Source organism: Hippocampus guttulatus, chromosome 16 (genome assembly GCF_054856545.1).
Source record: "Hippocampus guttulatus isolate MCC_2025c chromosome 16, RoL_Hgut_1.0, whole genome shotgun sequence".
Taxonomy (NCBI): Eukaryota; Metazoa; Chordata; class Actinopteri; order Syngnathiformes; family Syngnathidae; genus Hippocampus; species Hippocampus guttulatus.
Window position 1 is genome coordinate 3,205,744 of NC_141276.1, and position 23,468 is coordinate 3,229,211.

The 23,468-nt window shown below is 45.7% G+C and overlaps 1 protein-coding gene across 1 annotated transcript in view; it reads left to right on the forward strand.

Moving 5' to 3' along the window:
• Positions 1-23,468, forward strand: part of grin2aa (glutamate receptor, ionotropic, N-methyl D-aspartate 2A, a) — a 75,531-nt gene that overhangs the window by 40,962 nt on the left and 11,101 nt on the right. Inside the window, exons 3-11 of the mRNA XM_086132411.1 lie at positions 2,700-2,866; positions 5,126-5,554; positions 10,168-10,282; positions 15,728-15,930; positions 17,996-18,167; positions 18,704-18,857; positions 19,824-19,949; positions 20,379-20,608; positions 23,050-23,210. Of these exons, the coding sequence (XP_085988537.1) occupies positions 2,700-2,866; positions 5,126-5,554; positions 10,168-10,282; positions 15,728-15,930; positions 17,996-18,167; positions 18,704-18,857; positions 19,824-19,949; positions 20,379-20,608; positions 23,050-23,210 (1,757 nt within the window). The remainder of the gene's footprint in view (positions 1-2,699; positions 2,867-5,125; positions 5,555-10,167; positions 10,283-15,727; positions 15,931-17,995; positions 18,168-18,703; positions 18,858-19,823; positions 19,950-20,378; positions 20,609-23,049; positions 23,211-23,468) is intronic.

Sequence of the window (23,468 nt, forward strand, 5' to 3'; positions counted from 1 at the left end):
AAAATTCACACACATCATCGCGCGCAAGTCCATTATTGGCCCATAGTGTGTAGCGGATGACAACTTTTGATTAATAGCCACCATATACATAATTTAAGTAACAAACTTACTTCGGCTGAATGGGTGTATTGAAAGAAAATGTTTCTTTGCTAAATGTGAATTTTAGATAAACAAAAATATATATACTGTATCTTTCTGAATGCTCATAACTTGTGAAAGGCTGTCAGGTTGCTTTGCAGAGGACTGCAGAAAAGTATTGGCTGTATTGAAGAGATTGAATGCGGGTGGGAGTGCACGGTGGGAATCAGGGGAAGGGTGGGACAAAAAAAAAAAAAGGTCCTCCTGGACAGTGAGTTAACGAAACTAAAGGAAGACACTGGGAAGAAAATATTGGACTTATTAGAGTGGGAGAGCAAGGCAAGCGCAAAGACAAAGATAGAGGCAGGGAGGGGAGGAGAGGGATGATGTTATTTTGTCAGTGTTTCCCCGTGGGGGGTTTGGCTGCTTGTTAAAAAGTCCTGACAGAGAAACCACAGCAATAATCCAAACACACACACACACACACACACACACACACACACACACACACAAACGCACACAGCAATATACAGTGCTGCCCCTATGCTGTACACTTAAAGTGAGTTTCTTCCTATGCGAGTGTGATTCAGCCATGGAAATTCACCGCGAAAAATACTCGACTGTGACATCACATGCCGGGTTTTATAAGCATATGCGTGAGGCGGGTCAAGTTCGCGGAACAGTCAAAGGCCGCCGCGTTGTTTCATCTCCAAATTGAGTTCAAATTGAACGTGTTTTGAACAGGGTTGGAAACCTCAGCATGGGCCCAAAGTTTTTTCTTTCTTCAGTTCAGACGAAGTGATAACCTTTTTCTCAAAGAGCATCCCACATTCAAAGGACCATAACTGCTTAATTTGCGCCGGCCTTTTCTTGTGTCCTGCTGCGTTTTGTTGAACAACCTTGATGGCACACTTTGGTGTACATCAACAGTTTTGTATGATTCCAGGTGGAATATATTGTGGGTGTTTATGACCACGCAGTTACAATTATCGCTAATATGATTTTAGGTGACTGCAAATGTCTCGATATGGAAACTCAATAGTTTACATTCATTAGTTTTAATATTTTACGGTTTATAATATTTTACATTATTGCGTGTGAGATTTAATGTGTGTGTTGATTTGTTCGATCCAACCACGATATTGTTTTGTTGTAATCATTTCAACCTCATGTCGTTTTGTATTCTTTGGTCTGTGGTGACTGAGCATTGACCATGTGGTATTTTTGGTCCCACCCTCCACAGAAATTTCCATCTCTATTGTTTTGCTGCAGCTATTTCCAGCCCTGTCTGGTTATATTTAGCAAGGTGCCACAGTGGATTTATTTTTTTGGGGGGGAGGGGGGGGGTGACCTCACTGAGCCTCTCCTCCAGTGGGCACTCCCGGGCTTTTGGATTCAGCATGTGACACGCTGTTTGTGCCACTCGTGCAACTGTACTTTATATGACAAGTACGTACAGGGTCCTTTGGTCTTTAGCGGGTTGACTGTGTGGCATACAAACCTGCAAAAACTCATGTTCGTGTGTGTGTGTGTGTGTGTGCGTGCGTACATTTGTGTCCGCGCTTGACGCTTTTGGCAGCACGAGAACTACTATTTATAACTCCTATCTGTTTCAACTTCTCAAGGCGTGTGCCCATATCCCGAATGTATTACGACAGTGGGGAAAAAATACTACTTGTTGTTCACTCTTCTGTTCATATTATCATGACACTACGCCACAAATAACCAATTCACACAACAGCAGTATTTGCTTAGCCGCGAAGTGGAGATTTTGAAGAACTATTGAAAACAAAACCGTTTAGCAACATGAGAGGATCGAAATGTTGCAAATACAAGTATATACTGCCCAGCCAATCTGACTAAATCCCCCCCCCCCCCCCCCCCCCGTTAAGCCACAGTCAGCCTACGCGGCTGCAAAGTGTGAGAGTGTCGACTACCGCCGTGATGGAGACGGGAAGTGACACGTCTTACAGCATGACCTCCTTGCTGTGCCACCATGCTGCGGCATTACTTCACTTTCTATGCCAATGGAGCATATAAGCGCGCACGTAGGGCCAGAGAAAAACTCGTGTCTTGATGTAAGGGAGGCAAAAAAATAAATAAAAAGATGCACAATTAACACTAACACTGATGACGGAGTACACAGTTCAGAGGGCATCGTCGCACGAGGGAGGCAAATGCTTGGTCAAGCATGTACTGAGGCCAAGAAATGTCACATCGTTACAGAGTGCAATCGGCTCGACTGCACGTCGAAGTGTAAAGTCAAAGATGCTCTTGGGATGAGACGACGGTCCAGATAAGCAGACTCCCCAAAGTTTCTCCAATCCATCGCCCATATGACTTGTCCTTCAGCTGTTATTTATTTTTTTAGCGGTGGGGTAGTTTGATGATATCTTTGATATGGTGTGCATATAGGCACCATTCAAATTTATGCGAAACACACGTACAGACATACACGCCAAGTTTTTCCTGTTCCGAGAAAAATTACGACAATGGTCCACCAAATTTCTTTTTGAATAATACTTCAAAAAAATACCTTGGAAGAAGTCATGGAATATGGACCCAAACTTCGCACAAAAATGTCTCATTGCTCTTTTGGTTTTTTGTGTGGCTGTTTTCAGGACGTGAAGTCCACATTCTTCCAGTTTGGTGCTTCCATCCAGCAGGAGGCTCTGCTGATGCTGAACATCATGGAGGAGTACGACTGGCACATCTTTTCGATCGTTACGTCCAAGTTCCCCGGCTACCAGGAGTTCATCAGCATTCTAAAAACGACTGTCGACAACAGGTACACTTCTTTTTAGTTTGCCTCAATGGCGTATGTCACACAGATCATTTCCACATCATTCGCGTACGTCTAGTACCAACTCCAACATGCGGATGGGATGCATGTCACCCATACCTCCAATCCCTCATCGTCTTCCACGTCACTTGTACTCAAAATCATGGCCACGAGAAAATGTGACGTGTTGCCTAGCTACCATTAAATGGTGCCTGCTCATCAGTAAATTTGTTTCCCAGCTTGAAATTCAAATTCAGCGTCAGACACTCCCGAAGCCTCCCTGTTGAAAAATATATTTAGTGAAGACACAGTACGCGCAGGGAGCAGTAAACCGTTGAATTGAAATATGTTTGTCTAAAGCAGTGAATTCATTTTAAAAAAGAAATAAAAATAAAGCGCCAACAGTTGGGGACATTTTATGACAATTTAGAGCTGTGCGATATGGACATTTTGATTCTCAATATAAAAAATGTAAATAATATGAGATACAGATCCAGCTATGGTATTTTTGCTGAAAATTAAACGAATGGCATATTTTTCCCCATTCGGTTCGATAAAAAGTTTGGTTGAGCTGTGCTGTAATCTCATCCGTCATCACGGCAGATGCCCCTGCGGTGAACGAGGTTGTTTACCGTCTTGGCAACTTACTGCGGTCAGTGTTTGGCCTTGGATGTTTCATCCGCGCTTCTCATATTGGTTTCAAAGACAGCAGCCCACGAGTATTTAAGCAGCAATCTTGAAATGAATGCGGATGACAGTTTGGTTGAGTACTCCTGCAGCGTTGCCGTCTCCCATACCTCTGGGTCCTTTTGACTGATACCGTCGTCAAACGCTTAACAGCGCGGCGGCCCATAATATTGAGCCGCGAGCCACATAAAGGGTTCGAAAATTCTGAGATGACGGCGATAGGTTGTATTCTGTGAATTACGGTACTGAAATCTCGACTTGTATCGCTTGTGCCCTTTTGTGACGACGATCGGTCGGTATGAGGGAAGGAACAATTATGCGCTCAAAAGTTCAACTATTGTGCGCTGGGAGTACACATGCAATGTAATTGAGCGGGGGGATGGAAATATTTATTCCCTCCGATTATTGACCTTCATGGAATAATTTAAAAAAAAAAATCGTTCATGAAAGATGAAATCATTTGCGGCAGTCGCCGTAATTAACCGTCCATTTCCCGTGTCGCTGCTCGACCCGCTCACTGGAGGCTTGGTCATGGGCAGACAGCTTGAATAGCAAAGGACCTCGATCATCTCAAGTGAAAATAAAACGGGCCGGTCAGCTCAGTGAGTCAAGGCTGAGCCGGCAGATGTTGCGTTGCTCTCAGGAGCCGACATGAAATGCAGCCGAGATGCCGTCCAGCGCGAGGCTGCGGGATGCTATCGCTAAATATACACGATGCGTGAGTTGACTGAAATGATGAAGGTCAAGATATTTTGGTGTTATTGGTGTTCACTGTATTTACGTTTCTGCAGAGTTTTGAAGTGAAAGTTTTGTTTTTATGTTTTGGGGGGTTTTTGGTCACTGCAGGGCTTGGGCATACATCGGGTTTGTGAAAAATGGTCCAGTTTGATTTGAAAATCCACTCAACATATTGACCCCAATAACTTGACCGCGAATGCAGAAGATGCAAAACCTTAACCCAGTTCACAGCCTGTACGGACGTGTGTAGCTGTGCTCTCTTTGACTGCTATTTCGCCGCCGCAGGGTAAAATTCATCTCATCTCACAGCTTTCGCCCAATTTGTTCCACATTGTGTCTTTAATTACAGCAATAGCGCCCTTTTTCCGTCCAACGCTGACGCAATTCCCCTTTGCGGTATGGGATCTGCTGAATATTATCACTTTGGACATTTTGGGGAGGGGGGCGGGAGATCAGTCATTAGATAAGAAAGATAAATGATCTTATCGCGCTTATCTCGTGGGGCTTTTTATTGCGCACTTGTTACTTCTCACTTCAGATAACTTTCTAGAGAGATGGATTATAAAAGGGACGTTATCTGATCTATGTTCCCTCTTTTCAGCAAGATGGGTCGGAAGCCAAAAGTAATCTCAACCGAATCCGTTTAATCCAAATGCTGTCCCGGAAACGGCGCTAAAGACACTCGCGCAGACTGACCTTTGTTCTTCAAGGAAAGCTTTTTATTATTTGGCTTCTATGTGCAGTGATGAATATAATGAGGGTAACTAACTGCCCGGTTTAAAAAGACAATCATGAAACCATTTGACAGAACTAATCTCTCCACGCTTCCGTCCTGTGCAGTTTTGTTGGCTGGGACCTGCAAAATATCATCACTCTGGATGCAGTGGAGGAAGATAGCCGGTCTCAGATCATGCTGAAGAAGGTCCAGTCGCCGGTAGTTGTGCTCTACTGCTCCAAGGACGAGGCCGTCTACATCCTGGAGGAGGCTCGCTCCCTGGGCCTCACGGGATTCGGCTACATCTGGATCGTACCGTCTCTGACCACCGGCAACCCGGAAATAACGCCTGAGGAGTTCCCATCGGGAATGATTTCGGTCTCCTACGATGACTGGGATTATCCGTTGGAGGCGCGCGTGCGCGATGGCTTGGGGATCATCACGTCGGCGGCGGCAGCCATGTTGGATGAGTACGGCGACATCCCCGAAGCTCGGACGTCTTGCTACGGCCCGATGGAAAAGACCAGCAAGCTTCCGCCTAGCGCGCTGCACAAGTAAGTGCAAAACCCGTTCGTTTTTTAAAATGTATGCTTTGAATGTGAAAAATCCACAGCTGATTTTTACAAAGCATTCAAACATAATTGGTGGATGTGGTTTCCAAATTCAACACATATGTATGTGTGTTGGACTGTTTGAACTTGGGAAAGTACATCGGAGACGGTGGCGCTCATTTTTTTTTCCCACTCGTGTCTTCTAAATCACACAGTTGGGGGGGGGGGGGGGGGGGGGGATTGAAAGTTGTGAAGGAAACCATAATCACGGCTTTTTAGATTGCACTTTGTAGCCTTTGGTGTACGTGTGACAGGATCTAAAGGGCCCAGCACTTTATTTGGCACGCCGACCTGTCTTCCTATCCTACTTTGGAAATGCAAGTCGTGTCAGGATTTAAAGCGCCCAAGCGGATGGCGCGCCTCGGTTGGAAATGTTGCTCAGGTACATTGGGATTCGTTTGGGTCTTCCTCCCCACAGCGATGTTATTTTTCACCTTTGTCCTCCCTGCGAGTTGAAGAATCTTCTCCCCCGGTTTAAGTGGAGCAAAGCAAGATGCAATAAGAGGACACCGGCAAGCGCCAGAGCTTAAAGGAAGGAGGACGAGTGGGAGTGGGAAAGAGAAAAGAGGCTGATAAAGAGGTGAATGAGAGTTGAGGAGGAAGTTTTGCGATTTCGGCAGTGAAGACAAGGGCGGCTGGAATGGATACGAGGGCTGCAGTGGGATGCTGCGCTCCAAAACCGAAGAGCCCCCTTGATGAATCCTCCTGTTCCCCGTCTCTTCTCTTCCCCTTTTCATCCGCACGTGCCTGCTCTCCTTCTTCACCTTTTTATAGCTGCGAAGCCGCCATGGTGGTCTTGCCGGCTCTTTCACACGCCGTATTTTCAACAGTCCCTGCAATTATTTATCTGTTCAGCATCGGCTATCGTCTCAAAGAGGGCAAACGCAAGCAAATCCTCCTCAATCAGGACATCCGAGTGCCCGTAAATCCGAGCCGGCTGACTTGGTTCCCATCGTGCTCAGCTGCCTCAAGGTTGTTTCGCAGGTGATGAGGGGCCACAGATGGCTCTGTCCGCTTCAGAGAACTCAACCAATGAGCCCCCGTGGCCGGGACTTGAGAAGCATGATTGGTCAAGCCGAGGTCAGCCCCGCGGGCCATTAAAAGTTGTCAAAATGGCCAGCGGGAGAGATAAAGGGGAGAAGGTTAACAGGCGTACGCCGAGGCGGACATGCAGACGCGTAGTCTTGAAAATGGACCGGTACTTATTTGCAGCCGTTCAGTAGTGTTGTTGTGGCAGCGCATCGCTTAGCGTTCGGGCAAGCTCAGGACATTTTCGACCAGCAATTTGGTGAGAAAAATCACAATGAATAATTCAATATTTTTTAGCAGTTGCGTTTGTAATTTAAACGGCCATGACAAGATTCCATCGTAAAAAAAAAAAAAGCGAACTGGCCGCCGGTTGCAAACTGAACAGTTTTACCTCTGAAATAAATATCCCGTGTGCATGCGTGGCTTTGCGCCGTGTCTGGACTTGCACACGTGCGCATTAGAAAGACGCCAGGAAAATATGACCCCGAACCCCTGAAGAGAAAGCGCTGTCGTGACAGATTTACGGCGGACGGCTTCACCTCGCCGTGGCAAACAATGTGCTTTCAAACACTTACTTGTCAGCGTGTACACCCGATGTGTGCGGGGGGGGGGGGGGGGCGTTGTGTGTTCTGACAGGTAATTTCAGTCTGCAGCCGTCATCCATGAGGGGCGGAGCCTCACTGCACGCTCACGCACAATCAGCTGTTCTGTTAAGTGTTGTGGCATTATTTCATGAACAACGCGCACCTCTGGAGCAGCAGGAAAAAAAAAAAAGAGTTTGAAGCATAATAGCGAAACGTACTTTGATATGTAAGGTGGGGTTGGAGGCGAAGGCTAAAATCGATGACGATGACGAAGTTTGAATGTTAATTTCGGCTGAAGATGAACCCTCGAAGACATTGAGGAAAACAATGCCACTGCGGCGCTTGTAAACAACATTACTATCATGAAGATATTGCAAAATTAATAATAGCATCAATATCACCCTTCTGAATAAATGATGAGCATTCCTCATTAGGGCTTGGTGAGAGCGTACGTAATCGTAAATGTTCTCAGCACGAGTGATGTGTCGGATGATTCCTCAAAAGTAAATTGTTTTGATCTCAGGATGTGCGGCGGTGATTTTATTGTCACTTAGCCCTGCAGGTAACGACGTCAGAGACGATGAGAGGGAGGGAGCGAGTGCCTCTCAAATCAATAAATCATGCACAGCAGGCAGGCGCCTGCGTGAGACGATGAGCCGGTTCATTACAAAGGAAAAGAAGACGGTTCCACTTTTTTTTTGTTTCCATACTCGAGTTAATGGCAAATGATTGACACCTCACCGGTCACGTTATATGTCTGATTGGTTGTTTTTTTCCTGCAGGGGTTTCTCAGAAAAGAAAAGTAACCCCTGCGAAATCATCCTTTAAATTATTTGTCTCATGGCGTAACTTAAAGTATCCTTGCTGGTTATGCACGCGCATCCCGTGCGTAGCAGTTGAACTCTAAACTAAGCTTATTTATGAAATGCCAGGCAGTCCACAACGTCATTTTATGGGATTATGAATTACATGAAAACAGTTTCCGACTGGTGCATTTCAAATAAACGATCCCGAAAAGATCATCGCGTCCGAATGACGGTTATAAAACTTCCTGACGAGTGAAGTCTCCCATCGTGTGACATTTGAAAAGCTCAAAGACGGAAGACAAAATAAGATCCGATACGGTTCCAGAGAAGATAAGATAAGATAAGATATCCTTTATTTGTCCCACACTGGGGAAATTTACAGCCTCCAGCAGCAAGAATGTAGGCAGAAAGAAGAAGAAAAAACAAACAAACACCGTCCAATTAAGTGCAATATAAATACAAAATGGATAAATCGCAGTGCTATTTACAGTTGTTTTCCACATCATTCAATTATTATTAATATTATTAAATGATGTGGAAAACAACTGTAAATAGAAGGGCTCTAAAGGAAAGACAATGATTTAACCCTAGAGAACCCAAGAACCTTTTTCTTCTTTGGAAAATGATGAATTCTACATGAAATGACTGCTATATGTTCACTGAACACCAAAATGTATGTTTTTTTTGTTTTGTTTTTTTCAAATATTCAATGCTTTAATCCTAATTTAGGATTAGGGCCAAATCTTGACCCTTTGGGATTTAAGGGCAGCGTTTGAGTAGCAGAATTTATAGGGGCCAAATTTGACCCTGTGGGTTCTCCAGGGTTAAAAAAAATAATATATATATATTTTTTTTAATTTAAGGCTCAGCGGTTACCCCAGTGAACACTTATGGCGTTATCGGGTTACAAGTGTGCACGAAAAGGTCAAAAATCATGGCATTTCGGAAAAGGTGCTCCGGTGTCCTCCAAATCATCACCTGCGGTGGCGCATCTGTCAAACCACTTTCCATCCCTTAGGCTCCTCTTTGCAAAGATTGCGAGTATTTGATCTTTAACACACCAAATGACACAATATTCTATTCAAGAATAAGGTGGTTTTAAGAAAAACTACAAATAGATACTTTTTAAAAAGCAATAGCTCCACAATTGTAATACACGTATGTGCTCCCCTCTACCGCAGTGCGCACATAATGCTGGTTAACTCTGGTGCAGTGCTGCCCCCCCCCCCCATCGCCAACCCCTTTCACTCCAAAAGTGGAGAAAAGGAGGACACCGTAACGCTGAGGATATTTTTATCCCAACTCGGTTGAGGCTTCGCTCGTCGTACTTCCCCTTCTTCTCATTCCGTCCGCCATATTTCTGGGTGACCCTTTCTGCGCTGTGCGCTCACCTGCGCCCCCTCCGATTTGATTTTCAGATCTAATGAAGACAGAGAAAAAGACCTTCTCGTGGTTTGCGGCAGCGTGGTTGAAACTGGTTGAACCGGAATGAATAGGCATCGCGTTGCAAATTGATGAGGTGGGGCAAGTCATTTATGTCTGTGCGAGTGTGGAATCGAACCCGCTACCTCTGCGCTGTGAGGTCGACGCGCAAATCTCCTTTTCAAAGTGACCATTGAAAGTTCTGGATGCATTCGTTGTCGCGGATACTTGGCGATTGGAATTGTTTCTCTCCTTGCCCCCTTCCACCCTCTCCAAACGTTTTGGAGACTTTTGACTTCACGTCCCTGTGACCGCTGCTGGAACAGGGCCAGAAAGGGTGCGGAAGAGGGTCGGTGGGGGTCCCTCTGCTGTGCTACGCGACCACTGGCAGATGAAGTCAAGAAAGCGCGAGTGAGGAAGGGGAAGTCATGATTAATGTGGATGCTGTGCTCATCCAAGAATATCTCGCCATCGCCCTCCATCTTAGCTAACGTGACCTGCCATGTAGGTCACTCGTCGCAGCCTCTGCGAGTATGCGATGTACTATTAGAACATCACTCGCGGTCCAGTCCCTTTTGCGCGGAAAGCTGAATTTTCCCCAAGTTCATCTCGACACGGACGGATGAGTTGTCGATGCAAACCAGTTCGCATTTGGACCCGGAAGGATACTTGTAGATATTAACGATTGGTCCTTTTGCCCCCTTTCCTGTCTCAGGTACATGATGAATGTGACGTGGGAAGGCAGAGACTTGTCTTTCACGGACGATGGATATCAAGAGCATCCGAAGTTGGTGGTCATCGTTCTCAACAAAGAGAGAGAGTGGGAAAAGGTAGGAACGGCGCGTTTCCGCATTCGCCTTGACGTCGACGTTTTAGTTTTTTTTTTTGGTCCTTGTTTCGATTCTTCAGTTACCAGACGTGTTAACGTTCGATATTTTCGCTTTTCTTGCCGTAAATGATTTCAAAGACTGTTTTTGTAGTCATTTTTCGGCTTCTGCATGCGTCGGGCGCCACGTTTCACTTTTCATTGTTTCTCTTCATCATTACTGTTTGTTTCTTGTATAAGCAGATGCCATCAACTATCGCCACCTTGAGAAAACTGCAAGGGAAAAAGGCATCCCGGCATCCCCGTTCGATTGACAAGTGTATCTCAGAGAGTCCCTTTTGCAGGAGAACCGAAACGTAACAAACGCCAAGCACCACTTTTTGCAACGCTACGTTTGTGTTTCCGAGTCGCCCTTTTAGCTGAGCGATGAGCCCATTTTGCCGTCGAGCCTACGGATTGCCTTAACGAGCTCATACGAGCCGTCGTCCCTCAATGAATGGCCGCCGTAAATCGCAAAGTATTCCGGCCACTGTAATGGACTTTAAATGGCCGCCATGCATCTGAATACCGATGAGCGACTGCTTCTTGCCTGCCTTAAACGCCGCCTCCCGTTGAATCGCCGCTTTGGTCGTACTTCAGGCTGGCTGAGCACTCGAGATCGTAGATCAGCTGCCAGATGCGACGGCGGCGGCATTAACGACGAGACGTGACGAGCGCCATCGGTGGTCCTATGCTTGTGACTCTCTGAACTTGATTGGATTTAAATGCCCCCCCCCCTGTAATTTTCTTCCTCTATCGCTTCTGTTTTGATCTCATTGGTAGTTTTTCACTTTTTCCTCCAGCCGCCCCTCCTTGCATCCGCCCTGCCTTCATTTTGTCTTTCTTCTCCTTCCATGATTATTCCTTCCCAGCGAGTCTCCATCCTTCTTCTTTTTTTTTGTTCTTTCAAGGCCCAACCCCCCCCCCCCCCCCCCGTCCTCATTCCTTGCTGACTTCCTTCTTAGCCTAATGCCTGCGTTGATCTACCTGCTTTTTTTATTCACTCGTTTCCTTTCTTCGCTCCATTCATCATCCTGCCTGACTCCCCCCTTTGAGAGTTACTTAGGCGAGATTTACACCGCGGGTCCAAGTGCCCAGTTGCGAGGGAATGTCTTTTTTTTTTCCTTTTCCTTGTCTTCATTCTATTTCTATGCACGTCGATATGGAAATACAAATTCACGGCTACATTGAGTGACCGTTACAAACCACAATGCCCAAATTGCACGCAAAGAATTACAACAAATATGCAGATCTGAATTTCGTTCATTCTTTCTTTTGTTTTTTTCTTTCTTTCCTTAAATCATCTTTCAAAACGTTTTCTTCCATTCTCCGCTTTCTTGCTTTCCCCCCCCCTCCCCTCCCTTCCTTTCACTTCTGTCTCCTTCCGACTTCCTTCTCTCCCCTTTTTCTTTCTGCCGACATTCCTTCCTTCTTCCCTGACTGAATCCAAACTTCTTCACTCCCCCCCCCGCGACTCCTTACTTCCCGTCTTCCTTCTTTCGCACCATAATTCCTTCCTCTCTCCTCCACACCCTCACGCTTGATCCTCCCTCCCTCTTCAGTTTAAAGCTAGCTGTTGCGCCTCTTGAACCCTTTTCATGCACCCTGTAACCCGATAACATGATAAGCTGTCCGCTGTCGTAACCGCGGTGGCTCAAAGGGTTAATGGGGTCTGCGAGGGTCAACGGTTCACACATGCGCATCCCCTTTTGGAATTTTAAAGACAACGTGATGCCACCTGGGCATCACGTGTTAGCAATTTTGACTTGAATTTGCCGCAAAGTCTGCCTCTACCTTTTCCGTAGGTCATACCGGCATGCTCACAGTCACACACACGCGTGCACGTACACACATAGCATCCCGTGTTAATGTGCTGTGAGGAGATAGCACGTTGCCGGCCCGTGAAATGGTTCAGCGCCACTCCGCCGTGTTGCAGAAAAGAGGCAAAGCGAAACAAGGAGGCTCAAATTGGACGGCCGATGTCACTTTCTTTCTTGCTCTCTGCCCGGTGCAGCCATTTCACCCGATGCGCCAGGAGCCAGTGGCACGCAGAGGAAGGAATTTTTATGACGATCGAGAGATGGAAATTCAGAAAGGGCGCAAAAATATGGTTATTCCATAAAAAAAAAAATATGGCAGGAGTCCCCCTTGGGGGCGCAGGCGGAGCAAGCAGGAGGAGTTGAGTAATCGGGAGAGATGGGGGGGGGGGGGGGTGATGGAGGCCGATGGACAAGGAGAGGAAAGAAAACAAAGCGTAAAGGTGAGGTGTTTAGCTCCGATTCAAAGAATGGAAACGAGTCCAGCACAATTATTCTTGATTGAGATTATGAAGGTGTCAGTTTATATTTGTGGAGGGCGAATGTTAGGCTTGTCGCATGAATAAAATGTGTTTAGCGTTGTATACTAGTCGAGGTTATTTCCTTCGTGGTTTGCCGCACCGCTGCAATCGTTTCTCACTGAATATTTTCACGACAACATTATTATTGGCTACATTTTTCTTGTTATTATTTTATTATTAATCGATATGAAATTGTGATTTGAGTTTCAGAACATTTCATTAACCAAACTGTATTCACCGATTACAGCCGGCATTTTATGTTTCCTTCCTGCCGAGTCGATTGGAGTGTGTAAATTGCTTAAAGGAACTGCCGTTTGCAAAATAATTATTCCAGACAGCATGGGATTTGTGCTTGGAAAATCACAGAGGAGACAAATGCGCCAAAGCCTCTGCGCGTATGTACACACACACAAACACACGCACGCAAATGCAGATTTTCAGAGTCGGTGAAGACAGCGAAGGTTTATTCATCTTCATCAAACACATCCCCCCCCCCCCCCCCCAAAAAAAAAGAAAAGACAGATCATCACGGGTTCAAATTTCTCTCCCTGCTCCACTTTATCGGCTGCTTTCTTGTCGGCCTCGCTCGACGCATACACTGCAGGGGCATGCAAGTGCCTCCGTCATGCGGCTTTCTCTCCCTCCTTTTCGCTCTCGCGCATGTATGCGCACATGCATGCGCGCACATACACGAGTGTCGCAGAGGGAGCGCAAGCTCTATTTTCTCGACATAATTTTGTCTGACAGATATTATTTTATGACTGAATGCTCCCCCCCCCCCCACACACACACACACTATTAGGGACTCTTTCTCCCCATAAATGCAAATTGCCACAGCGATAGCTCTCTCCTGGTGAGACCTGGCGCACAGAAGGTGCGCCACGAAAAGCGCCCCGATCCCTTTTTTAGCTTTGGTGTTCTCGCTCTCATCTTCAGCAGGGACGTGCTTGATTGGGAATGTGTTTGCAAAGGTCAAGCTAAGCACCGAGAGCGGAGGGGGCGGGGTCCGAACTGAAATGAACCGACGGCTTTTCGGTCGTCGTTGCGAGGCGCATCGTCGACGCGTCACCAAGATCTTGGAAATCCGTCTGCGTGTGATGATCCGCTAAGATATCAGAACGCAGGAATCCACCGGCGTCCTGCCATCGTTACCTCAGTGCGGCCTCTGTGTCACACCGGTCTGCTCTCCAAGCACCGCGTGTGCGTCATATCGGGTCTGGAGATTCAGCATTTTGCTCCACGCCGCATGAGAGCATCTTTCTACTCTTCTACGGGCATTCGTTTATCACCGCCCCTTTCTTTAATTAGAGAGAAGCACAGGAAAAAAAGGGACCTGGGGGGGGGGGGGCAGGAAACCAGATGAGTTGCCGAAAAACAGCTGCATTCAAACTCAACCTTACCCCTTTCCAAGATTTAAATCCCTCCGAGATTTAAGATTATGGATTTATTCGCGCATGAGCGCATTATTTTTTTCTTTTGCTTATTGGTCATTGTTGTGGTCACATGTTTACATTACTTTTATTGTTAGTCTTTGTCGAAAAGAGATGTGCGCATTAACAAAGCTGGGTGCATATACTCCGAGTGCACACGAACTTTCAAAATGCAAAACACCATCCCGGAGAGGAAAAAGTGACACAAGAAACAGTACGCCGTCTCTAATTCCTATCAGAGGATAGAAAACCACTCAAAGCAAAACAATTAAAAATGCTAATTTCACTTGCTCCACATGACTTGTCGGGCAGGCTAAAAAGCAATGTTAAAGTGTGTCCTGTATGTCCATTAACCGACATGTGAGTGTGTGGTCAGAGGGGAATAATCACAATCCACCCGCCCCCTTACTCAACTTGAAGGGAAGCAAAAACGTTTATCTAATATTTGTTGTCTATTCAATTCGGCCAGAGAAGGCAAAAAAATAAAAATAAAACCCCGCTCCGATCTGAATAGTCACGTTTATGCAACCGTTTAAGGGTTTCGACCACCACCTGACGACAAGCGCATTGAGAAAAGAGCATGTAGAAGAAATGTATTTTCAATAGGAGTGAGTGAAAGCAAGGATTGCCTTTTTCTGCCGCCTGTCATATTAATAATTGAGAGTGGAGCAAACATTTTTTTTTTCTTTTGCTTTGTGCTGTTTTTTTTCTCGCTTGCTTGACACAGACATAAATAAACATGATGTGCACACGCACACACCACACACATACTTACTTATAAGAACAGATTCGGCGGGTGGGTAGTAAGAGCGCATCCACAAGGGAATCTATGACATTGTCGCTCTGAAAACATCATACATTATTGACCTATGAAGTGTGTGTCAAAACCAGATTCATTCAGGTACATTCAAATTTAGCAGTGCTTACATGCACAGTTGCTCAACAGGATTACGTAAAACATATTGTTAAATTCGGAAAAAAATCCGGGTAGGGGTGGATCCCACAAACATAGACAAGGATAAGACGGTGAGGCAAAAATTGAGACCTTGAGAAAATTGACGCACATGGAAACGGAGTTGTGAGCGAGGTTGAATAATCTGACAGCCACTTGTCGGCGTGGCAGAGTCTTCAAGGGCAGCTGGTAACGACACATGATTACAGACAAGTGCGGCTCATGAGAGGAAACCCTCTGCTGCCGCCTGCTGGAGACAAACAGACACAGGATCATGACATGTATCCCTTGATATGTCGTCAATTTTGGTGAGGACCGCCATAAAACCAAAGTTCCAGAAAATGAGAAAGGTGTTGCGCACTTGTCTTTCACTTGTAAGATTATTGTGAGAATTTTTTTTTTAATTTGTTCATATTGTCAGTAATGCGTGATTCTTAATACCGCATCGTAATTGTGGCAAATGCAGCAGTTGAGTTTTTATGCACAACGGAGTGTCATGTTAGCATTTCTATTGCATATAGTTTCATCAGCGTGCCCCTTTTGACCTCCCCCCTAAAATGTGTTGTCAGAATTCTTTTTATGACCTCACCTTTAACTTCAGTGAAATGGACCCGCGCTGACGACATCTTTCAACGCAGGTCATCCACGACTGCTAATGCCACTCACACTTGCACTCCTTCATCCCCTCAGATGGGGAAGCTGGACAACGGCAGCCTGACACTGAAGTATCCTGTGTGGCCGCGCTTCAACTCCTTTGGCGACGCCGAGCTTGACGACAACCACTTGTCCATCGTCACGTTGGAGGAGAAGCCGTTTGTCATCGTGGAGGATGTCGAGAGACTGACCGGTACCTGCATGAGGAACTCGGTGCCCTGCAGGAAACATATCAAAGAGTAAGTGTGACTTTTTTTTTTCTTCAACTCTTGTCAAACCTCTGTGTTTAATAGTCACAGCCAATCAAAAATAAAAAAAAATAAAAATAGATCCTACTTTGCCTTTTGCATTGTCATTACCTTGGGTCTGTATGCTTTCTTATGTTCTTTGCTTGGGATGAGAGGAGAATGATCAATGCAGCAACTTGTCTCACACACACACACACACACACACACACACACACACACACACACACGCAATGCTGAACTCAGCAATTGACTTCCTCTTTTCCAATTTTGTATCTTCCGAAACAATATGGCCTGGGCTCCATTCTTGGAGGCTACGCAATATCAGTGTGACAGTGATTGTGTGCAGCACGCAGTGGCTTGAATGATACGTAATCAAAGCTTTTATTTGTTGGCACCGCACTATTAGTTCTTGCCAGTGACGCACACACACACACACACATGCAGGCAGGCAGGCTCTCTGAAGATTGTTTGCACGCTACACACTTCAACCTATCTATGTGTACACAACATTAGCGACTAGAACTACACACATGAATGCACACACACACACACACACACAGAAATACTGCTGATTAAGTTGTAATGGAGTCCCAGGGAAGAGGCCGAGAGAGAGATTTTCATCCAGAATCACTGTGAAGTAGGGCGGAGGATAATGCATCTCCAAGGAGTGAGACACACACACACACACACACACACACACAATCTGACATAAACTCACTTTTGCCACATGCCCACTCACACAGTGCAGTGGATTTCTGCCTCCCATAGCGTAATTCCCACTGAGGCATCCGCGGTGCCCATTTGGAGGACGAAGGGATGGATGCGGGGAGGTAGACGGTCAGAGGGGTGTTGTTGGGATGGAATCAGCGGGGCAGAGGACCATTCATGCATGCAGAATCACAAATCTACTCGTCCAGGCTGGGCCGAAGAACAACTTACATCCACATCACTACGCTGCCCTCCCTGGAGACCCCTGAGGCCTTTAGTGGTTCTATATCAAGTTGGCCTGGCTACTTCACAAAGAGCCTCCATAACATCACATGCTCTCCACCGGCTGTCGAAATGTGCCAACTGCGATCACGAGTGCGGCTATCACACTTCAGGACTGTATGTTAGCTCTGTACCTGCGCCTGCCGACGTCCGTGTCCTCATTTCCGTTCCAACAGACTGCCCGGGCGCTTCAGTCACTAGCTAGCGCTGTATTCTTATGAACGATGCAATGGAGAAAAAAAAAATGGTGTGTTGGATTGACTCCATTTAATTTCGTCAAGTGGTTGCACAAAATGAAGTCATCTGGATCCAGGTTCATTTTTTAAATAGACAATATACATCTCCCCTCGCAAAAAAAAAGCAGCCAATCCATGCGCTGTACATACCAAGACCCATTTTGTGTAAGTTTAAAGATTCTCCTGGTTGTACTCCCAAATAGCCCTTCCATTCCTTTTATCACTTTCGAAACAAGTGCATCGTGACAAAAATAAGAACAGGCAAGAACCCCGTTTGCTTGAAATGATTTTTGACACATTGATAGCTAGTGATTGTAACAACTGAGTTTGCAGCGGAAGCAAGAGTTGGCGAGTGTCCCCCCCCCCCCCCCCCGTTTCTCTCCAACACAACATAAATCCTCCAAAGTGACATTGTTCCAATTCCGAAGGTAACTGCTGAGTCACGACTGAATGTAAAAGTTTGGGGCTGTTTTGTTTTTCCCTCTCATCCTTCTATAAGTTTTGATTCAGGGCGCAAAACTGAAAGACAAGGTTGTGTCGTCCTAATTAGCACACATCTGAAAGTTAAATGAGAGTCCCAGGTGGCCTAAAGTTGATGTGCAGGGTTTACGTGCGTAGGTGCGCACACAGATGGCGCAAGGTTTGAGGATGCCGTGCCATCATAAAGTCCGTATTTTGTCCGTTGAATTTAGAAGAAAGAAAACGGCCATCTCTTGATATGACAAGTTAAGCTGAAAATGTAGCAGTTAATAAATAGATATATAATGTTGTTATGATGTTCATGTTTAACGATTTGTTCATGTAATGCGTGTTTGTTTGTGTTTCCGCAGCAACACAACTGAGGCTGGAGGGACATACATTAAGAAGTGCTGTAAAGGCTTCTGCATTGACATTTTGAAGAAGATAGCCAAATACGTCAAGTTCACCTATGACCTGTACCTAGTAACCAATGGCAAACACGGAAAGAAGATTAACAACGTCTGGAATGGGATGGTGGGAGAGGTAAGAGGGCACTTTTGACTCTCGCGCACAGCTTAACAATGGTTAAGAATATGTTCTCAGATGAGGCAGACAACCGCGAGTCGACTTGTTGCAATATAATTATCTTGAAATAATTACTTTCGTCGCATGGTGAAGTCCCAGAGGTCAAATGAAGACAGCTCATTATGTTGGAGTTGAAACCTAATGGCAGGCATTGCTGACTTGAAGATCAGCAGACATTCTTCGTACTTTTATAGTGACTCACACTTGCATATTGATTTGGTCCAGTCTAACGCAGAGCACAATTTTTAATGCTTAATTTTAATTAAGATAGTATTGCCAGTGAGTCATCATCATTGTTTTACACGTTTTTTTTTTTTTTACGTCCTCCTCCACAATCCTTTACATTTTTATTTATACGTGACCCCGTTTCGATTCTTCACATTTCACTTGCCACCAACAAATATTGGATTTTTCATCATCGCTTTAACCTGGCTCGCCCGTTTGCCTTCGTCCTCATTTGTCCGCCACCCTGCCCCGCCCCTGCACACCCCAAGGTGGTCTATAAGAAAGCCGTCATGGCCGTCGGATCTCTGACGATCAATGAGGAGCGTTCTGAGGTCATCGATTTCTCCGTCCCATTCGTGGAAACTGGGATCAGCGTCATGGTGTCCCGTAGTAATGGAACCGTGTCCCCTTCAGCCTTTCTTGGTAAGCATCATTTCATGTTTTTATATCCTACACAGCATTCGATTCGGAAGCCATGTCTTGTTTTCGGCTTGTGTGAATGTGGAAATGTCATCATTTAGGAGGCGAGTGTGCCCTGTGATACAAAGCTGACAGCACGGCCCAGTTCTGTTACCCAGCAGTCGATACTGACCTCGACACTGACCTGTGTACACGGTTTCTGCTGGGAGGGATAATACAGTGTTTTCACTGCTGCAAATATTTATAAATATATATTTTTAACAAAGGCTTTTCTTGTCACCCAAAAATAGCAATTCGGGTCACTGAAAAACATTACCAGTTTCAGGCACGAGGACATTACCTCAAAGTCTGGTCTGAAGACACTCAGTCAGCTGATAGGCATAGAAGTACAAAAGCTCATGGCTCAGGCTTACGGGCTGCTCATAGCAGCATGAAGTCTCCCACACACACACACACACACACACACACTGAGCATGTATGTAGCACACTGCCGTGAAAGTGGCAATTAAAAGGGCTTAGCTGAAACGCCCCACGATGGCCGCTCGCCAATGCGTTCCTGCTCACAAGCGATGCAGCCCCTCCGCCATACGTTAGAGGCTCGCTTTAATCTCTGCAGTGGTCTAGTTGGCTCAGAGGGAGGACAGAACTGCTGACACCAGGGCTTCCGACGCCTCTTCACACTGTCAAAGCATAGATCTGCCCGTGTATATGCGCGTCTGCGTGCACACCCACACACATACGCACGCACACAGCTTTGGGGTTTAAAAGGGGTGCCCGCGAACTAGCTCACTGTGGCACTTTACTCAGCAGCTCATGTGCGTAATTGATTTCCGCATTCAGATCATGGAAAGGCAGAATGAGACCGAGCATGAATCACAAGAAGTGATGTGTATTATTTGAAAATGTGACTCGGCGTGTCTTATTAACACTAAATCCCTGTCATCTTATGTCACTCTTGCCCTCTCTTAGAGCCATTCAGTGCATCAGTGTGGGTGATGATGTTTGTGATGCTCCTACTGGTGACTGCGATGGCTGTTTTCATGTTTGAATACATCAGTCCTCTCGGCTTCAACCGAAACCTGGCACAGGGGAAAGGTAAGCATGCACACATCATTACACGCGGTAGTGTGGACAAAAAGGATTGAATTTGGGCACGTGAGCTAAAATTCTCTTTCAATTATACGGTTAGAATATTGCGGCAAATTTAGATCCGCTTCTGTCTCAATTTTTCCAGCAACCATGTTCGCATCGAAGTACGTACTTTGCAGTTAGGTCCCAACGCTCTGCTGCTGGAAGCCGCCAAGTAGTCAAATCAGGTTGTCTAAATTATGCCTCCGTTGCTTTAAGACGAGGCTTGCTCTATGCCAGATAACAACCTTGAGACAAGCGTCAGATTCATGACGCGACGGCACAGGCTGAAATTTCTCTGCACGACGCCGAATGCCGTACATTCATGCCCAGACAAGTATTGTGAAGTAAAAAGATGCCATATCGCTCTTATCAACTTTCTGTGTTCCCAATCAGACCCCCACGGTCCCTCCTTCACCATGGGCAAAGCGGTGTGGCTGCTCTGGGGTCTCGTCTTCAACAACTCCGTACCGGTGCAAAATCCAAAGGGAACAACCAGCAAGTTTATCGTGTCTGTGTGGGCCTTCTTCGCTGTCATCTTCTTGGCTTCCTACACTGCCAACTTGGCCGCTTTCATGATCCAGGAAGAGTTTGTCGACCAAGTCACGGGGCTTTCTGACAACAAGGTAAAAGACAGTGAGCTGGGTTATAATAGCCACCCATCTAGTTGCGACAAGGAACATTCTAATTCACAATCTATGATGTAGAGTCTTCCCTCGCTACTTTGCGGTTTGTTATTGCCGATTCAGTCAAAGTGTCATGATGACTCGTTTACTGTTTTCACGTGGATTTACAGGCCCGGTATTCTTTATTATGCAGGAAATGCGGAAATTAGTCGTACCAAATCAGGATAACGTGTTTTGTGTGTCTCGATTGTTTTTGCATTTTTTTTTTTTTAAATTCCCACACTTTGCCACTTATGAAAGGTTCAAAACATCTCTAAAAAGCCGACCTGTTGGCGTTGCTTGAAGTAGACCGAAGGTCAAGCCAAATCTATTTGATCAAACAAATGAAGAGCGAGTGAAAAGGGAAAAGTAGATGAGATTCGAGGAGTAGGACAGTGTTGTCGACTGACGCGGAAGCTTCTGACAACATTGAAGGGAGAGGTGCGGTGATGGCAGCAGCAAACTGGCAGGTGGGGGGCGGGGGGGGGGGGGCAACTGTGGAATTGTGAAAGGCCAAGACGCACATGAAACCAGACAACAGGCGGACAGATATGGGCCATGTTTTCATGGCTGAGGTAAGGAGAAAGGAAAGGCATGGGGGGGTGGGGGGGGCAAGAGCAAACAAGATGTAGACAGGATGGGAGGGTCAGCCAAAGAGGCTGTAAAACAAAAGCTAAAAGGCGATTTAACATACATTTGCTGTGCAGGACTCGACAACAAACTGCTTTTGACCTGCAATACGACAAGCGAAATTGACCTCCAAGCTCCTGGCCAGTGATTCCGCCCCTGAAAAAATATTTTAATGTTTAGCAATGGGGGATGAAAGGTCACAAATCTACTCACCAGAAAAGAAGCCTCATAGGGTTTTTTTTAAGACTTACAAACGTTCCATCTGAATGGATTTGTGATTCTTGTCACCACAGCGTTAAGTTTTTAACCTCCTTTAAACAGTTTGTCGTTCAAAATCGAGTCATCAACTTTTTTTTTTCTTTTTCAGACTACACACGAAATCACATTTCAGTGTCTTCCCCGTGGGCATTTAAATTTGTGACATTATTAGTCACGACATTCATCTAAAATTACAATTCGGTACGCTATGTGATTCTTCTGACTGGTGGAATCGAGTGCACGGCCGTAAACAATCTCAAACAACGGGTTTGAAATGTAATCACAGTTGTGGGTTTTTTTTCACCCTTATAAAAATTGCTGCAGGTGATATTTGTTTATCCGGTTTTGCCAAAAAATGAATTGATGTTTACGAGCCCGTAAGTATCCTCTGCAGGCTGTCTTCTGAATGCCCTCCAGCTTGGTGATGTTAGACTTCGCTCCGTGTTTCCTGCACCCCAGGGATTTGTGAAAAGAAAAGACAGCGCCGCATTGCGGTTAATGTAAATATTTCACTCTTTGAGGACCCTGCTTCCTGTAAACACTGCCGATTTGGGCAACGGGCTGATGTCAGGAGAACGGAGGGCTGATAGATCTCCGCTACCGATGTTCAAAGTACCTTCATGAAGATAACGATGCTCGGTTATGATTTTCAGTGTGCTGTTGATGCATTTCAATTCTACACCGCCGCAAACTACAACCACATCATACCACTTGAAGAGTCTTAAAATGCGTTTGTTGACTCAAGTCTTTCCAAACAGCCGTGCTATTTGAACTAAGTAGTTGAACCTTTTTGCAGATGTCGGTAGTTATTGTTTCACTGCAATCCCTTTAATTTTTTTTCTTACTTTTTTTTTTTTTTATTGGTACGGGAGACAACAGACAGTCTCAACATAGACAAAGGCACAGACAGACCAACGTTCACAGAGGGAGTCATTCGCTTGCATAACAGCCAAACTTGCATAAGCTTGAGGGGAGAAAGTAGACCAAGGCCAAATGAAAAATCCATTAAAGAAATGTTGTGTAAAATGAGAGCGACGCAGCGCTGGGAAGCAATATTCATTACAAAAGCAAAGTGGTCATGTCTGACTTCCTTAATTACGAGGGCAAAATCAGTTGTGGAAGACTTTGACAAAGAGAAAAAGGTTCACGTATGAAGTGCCTCTTAGTCCTCTTGCCCGAAAGATGAACCCATTTGGGCTTTCAGCCCTTTCCCATCGTGCCCTCGTACAAGTTTTATTAGCAGTGGATGAGACTCCAATCTGCTCCTCCCCATTTCGCCCATGACGCTCTAACCCCGAGCTCACGGGCCAACCGACGTGGGGCCGCGGGCCCCAGGGAGCCCACATGCAACACAAGAGTGGCCTGCCAGCCTCTTCTAAAAATAGAATAAAGCGACCAAATCCTGCCCCTGTTTTCAAACTACAAAAAGAAGATCAAAGTACAAAAACAAATCACACGCCCAAATCAATCTTTCATACTCTCTCCTTTGTACTCCATGTGGTTCTCTTCTACAGTTTCAGAACCCGTATGCATACTCGCCCCCGTTCCGCTTCGGCACGGTTCCGAACGGATCCACTGAGCGGAACATCAGGAAGAACTACCCATCCATGCACCAGTACATGGTCAAGTATCACCAAACAGGAGTGCAGGATGCTCTTGTCAGCCTAAAATCTGGGTAGGAAAACACTGTATGCGAGTGATTGTGAGTCTGCGAGGTGATCTCGAATGATTTTGTCCGTGGCAAGAGTGGAGAGGCGATGGTACTGATTACAGTCAAATTAATGGACGCATTTTGTGTCATAACTGCATATCCACGAGCACATATGCACACCCCATTTAATTGCAAGCATAAAAAGGCAAGTTCATTTGTTTTTGTACAAAACACAATTGAAATCGTCGTGGGATGGGGGGGACAGGCTCAAGTGTGAATGTC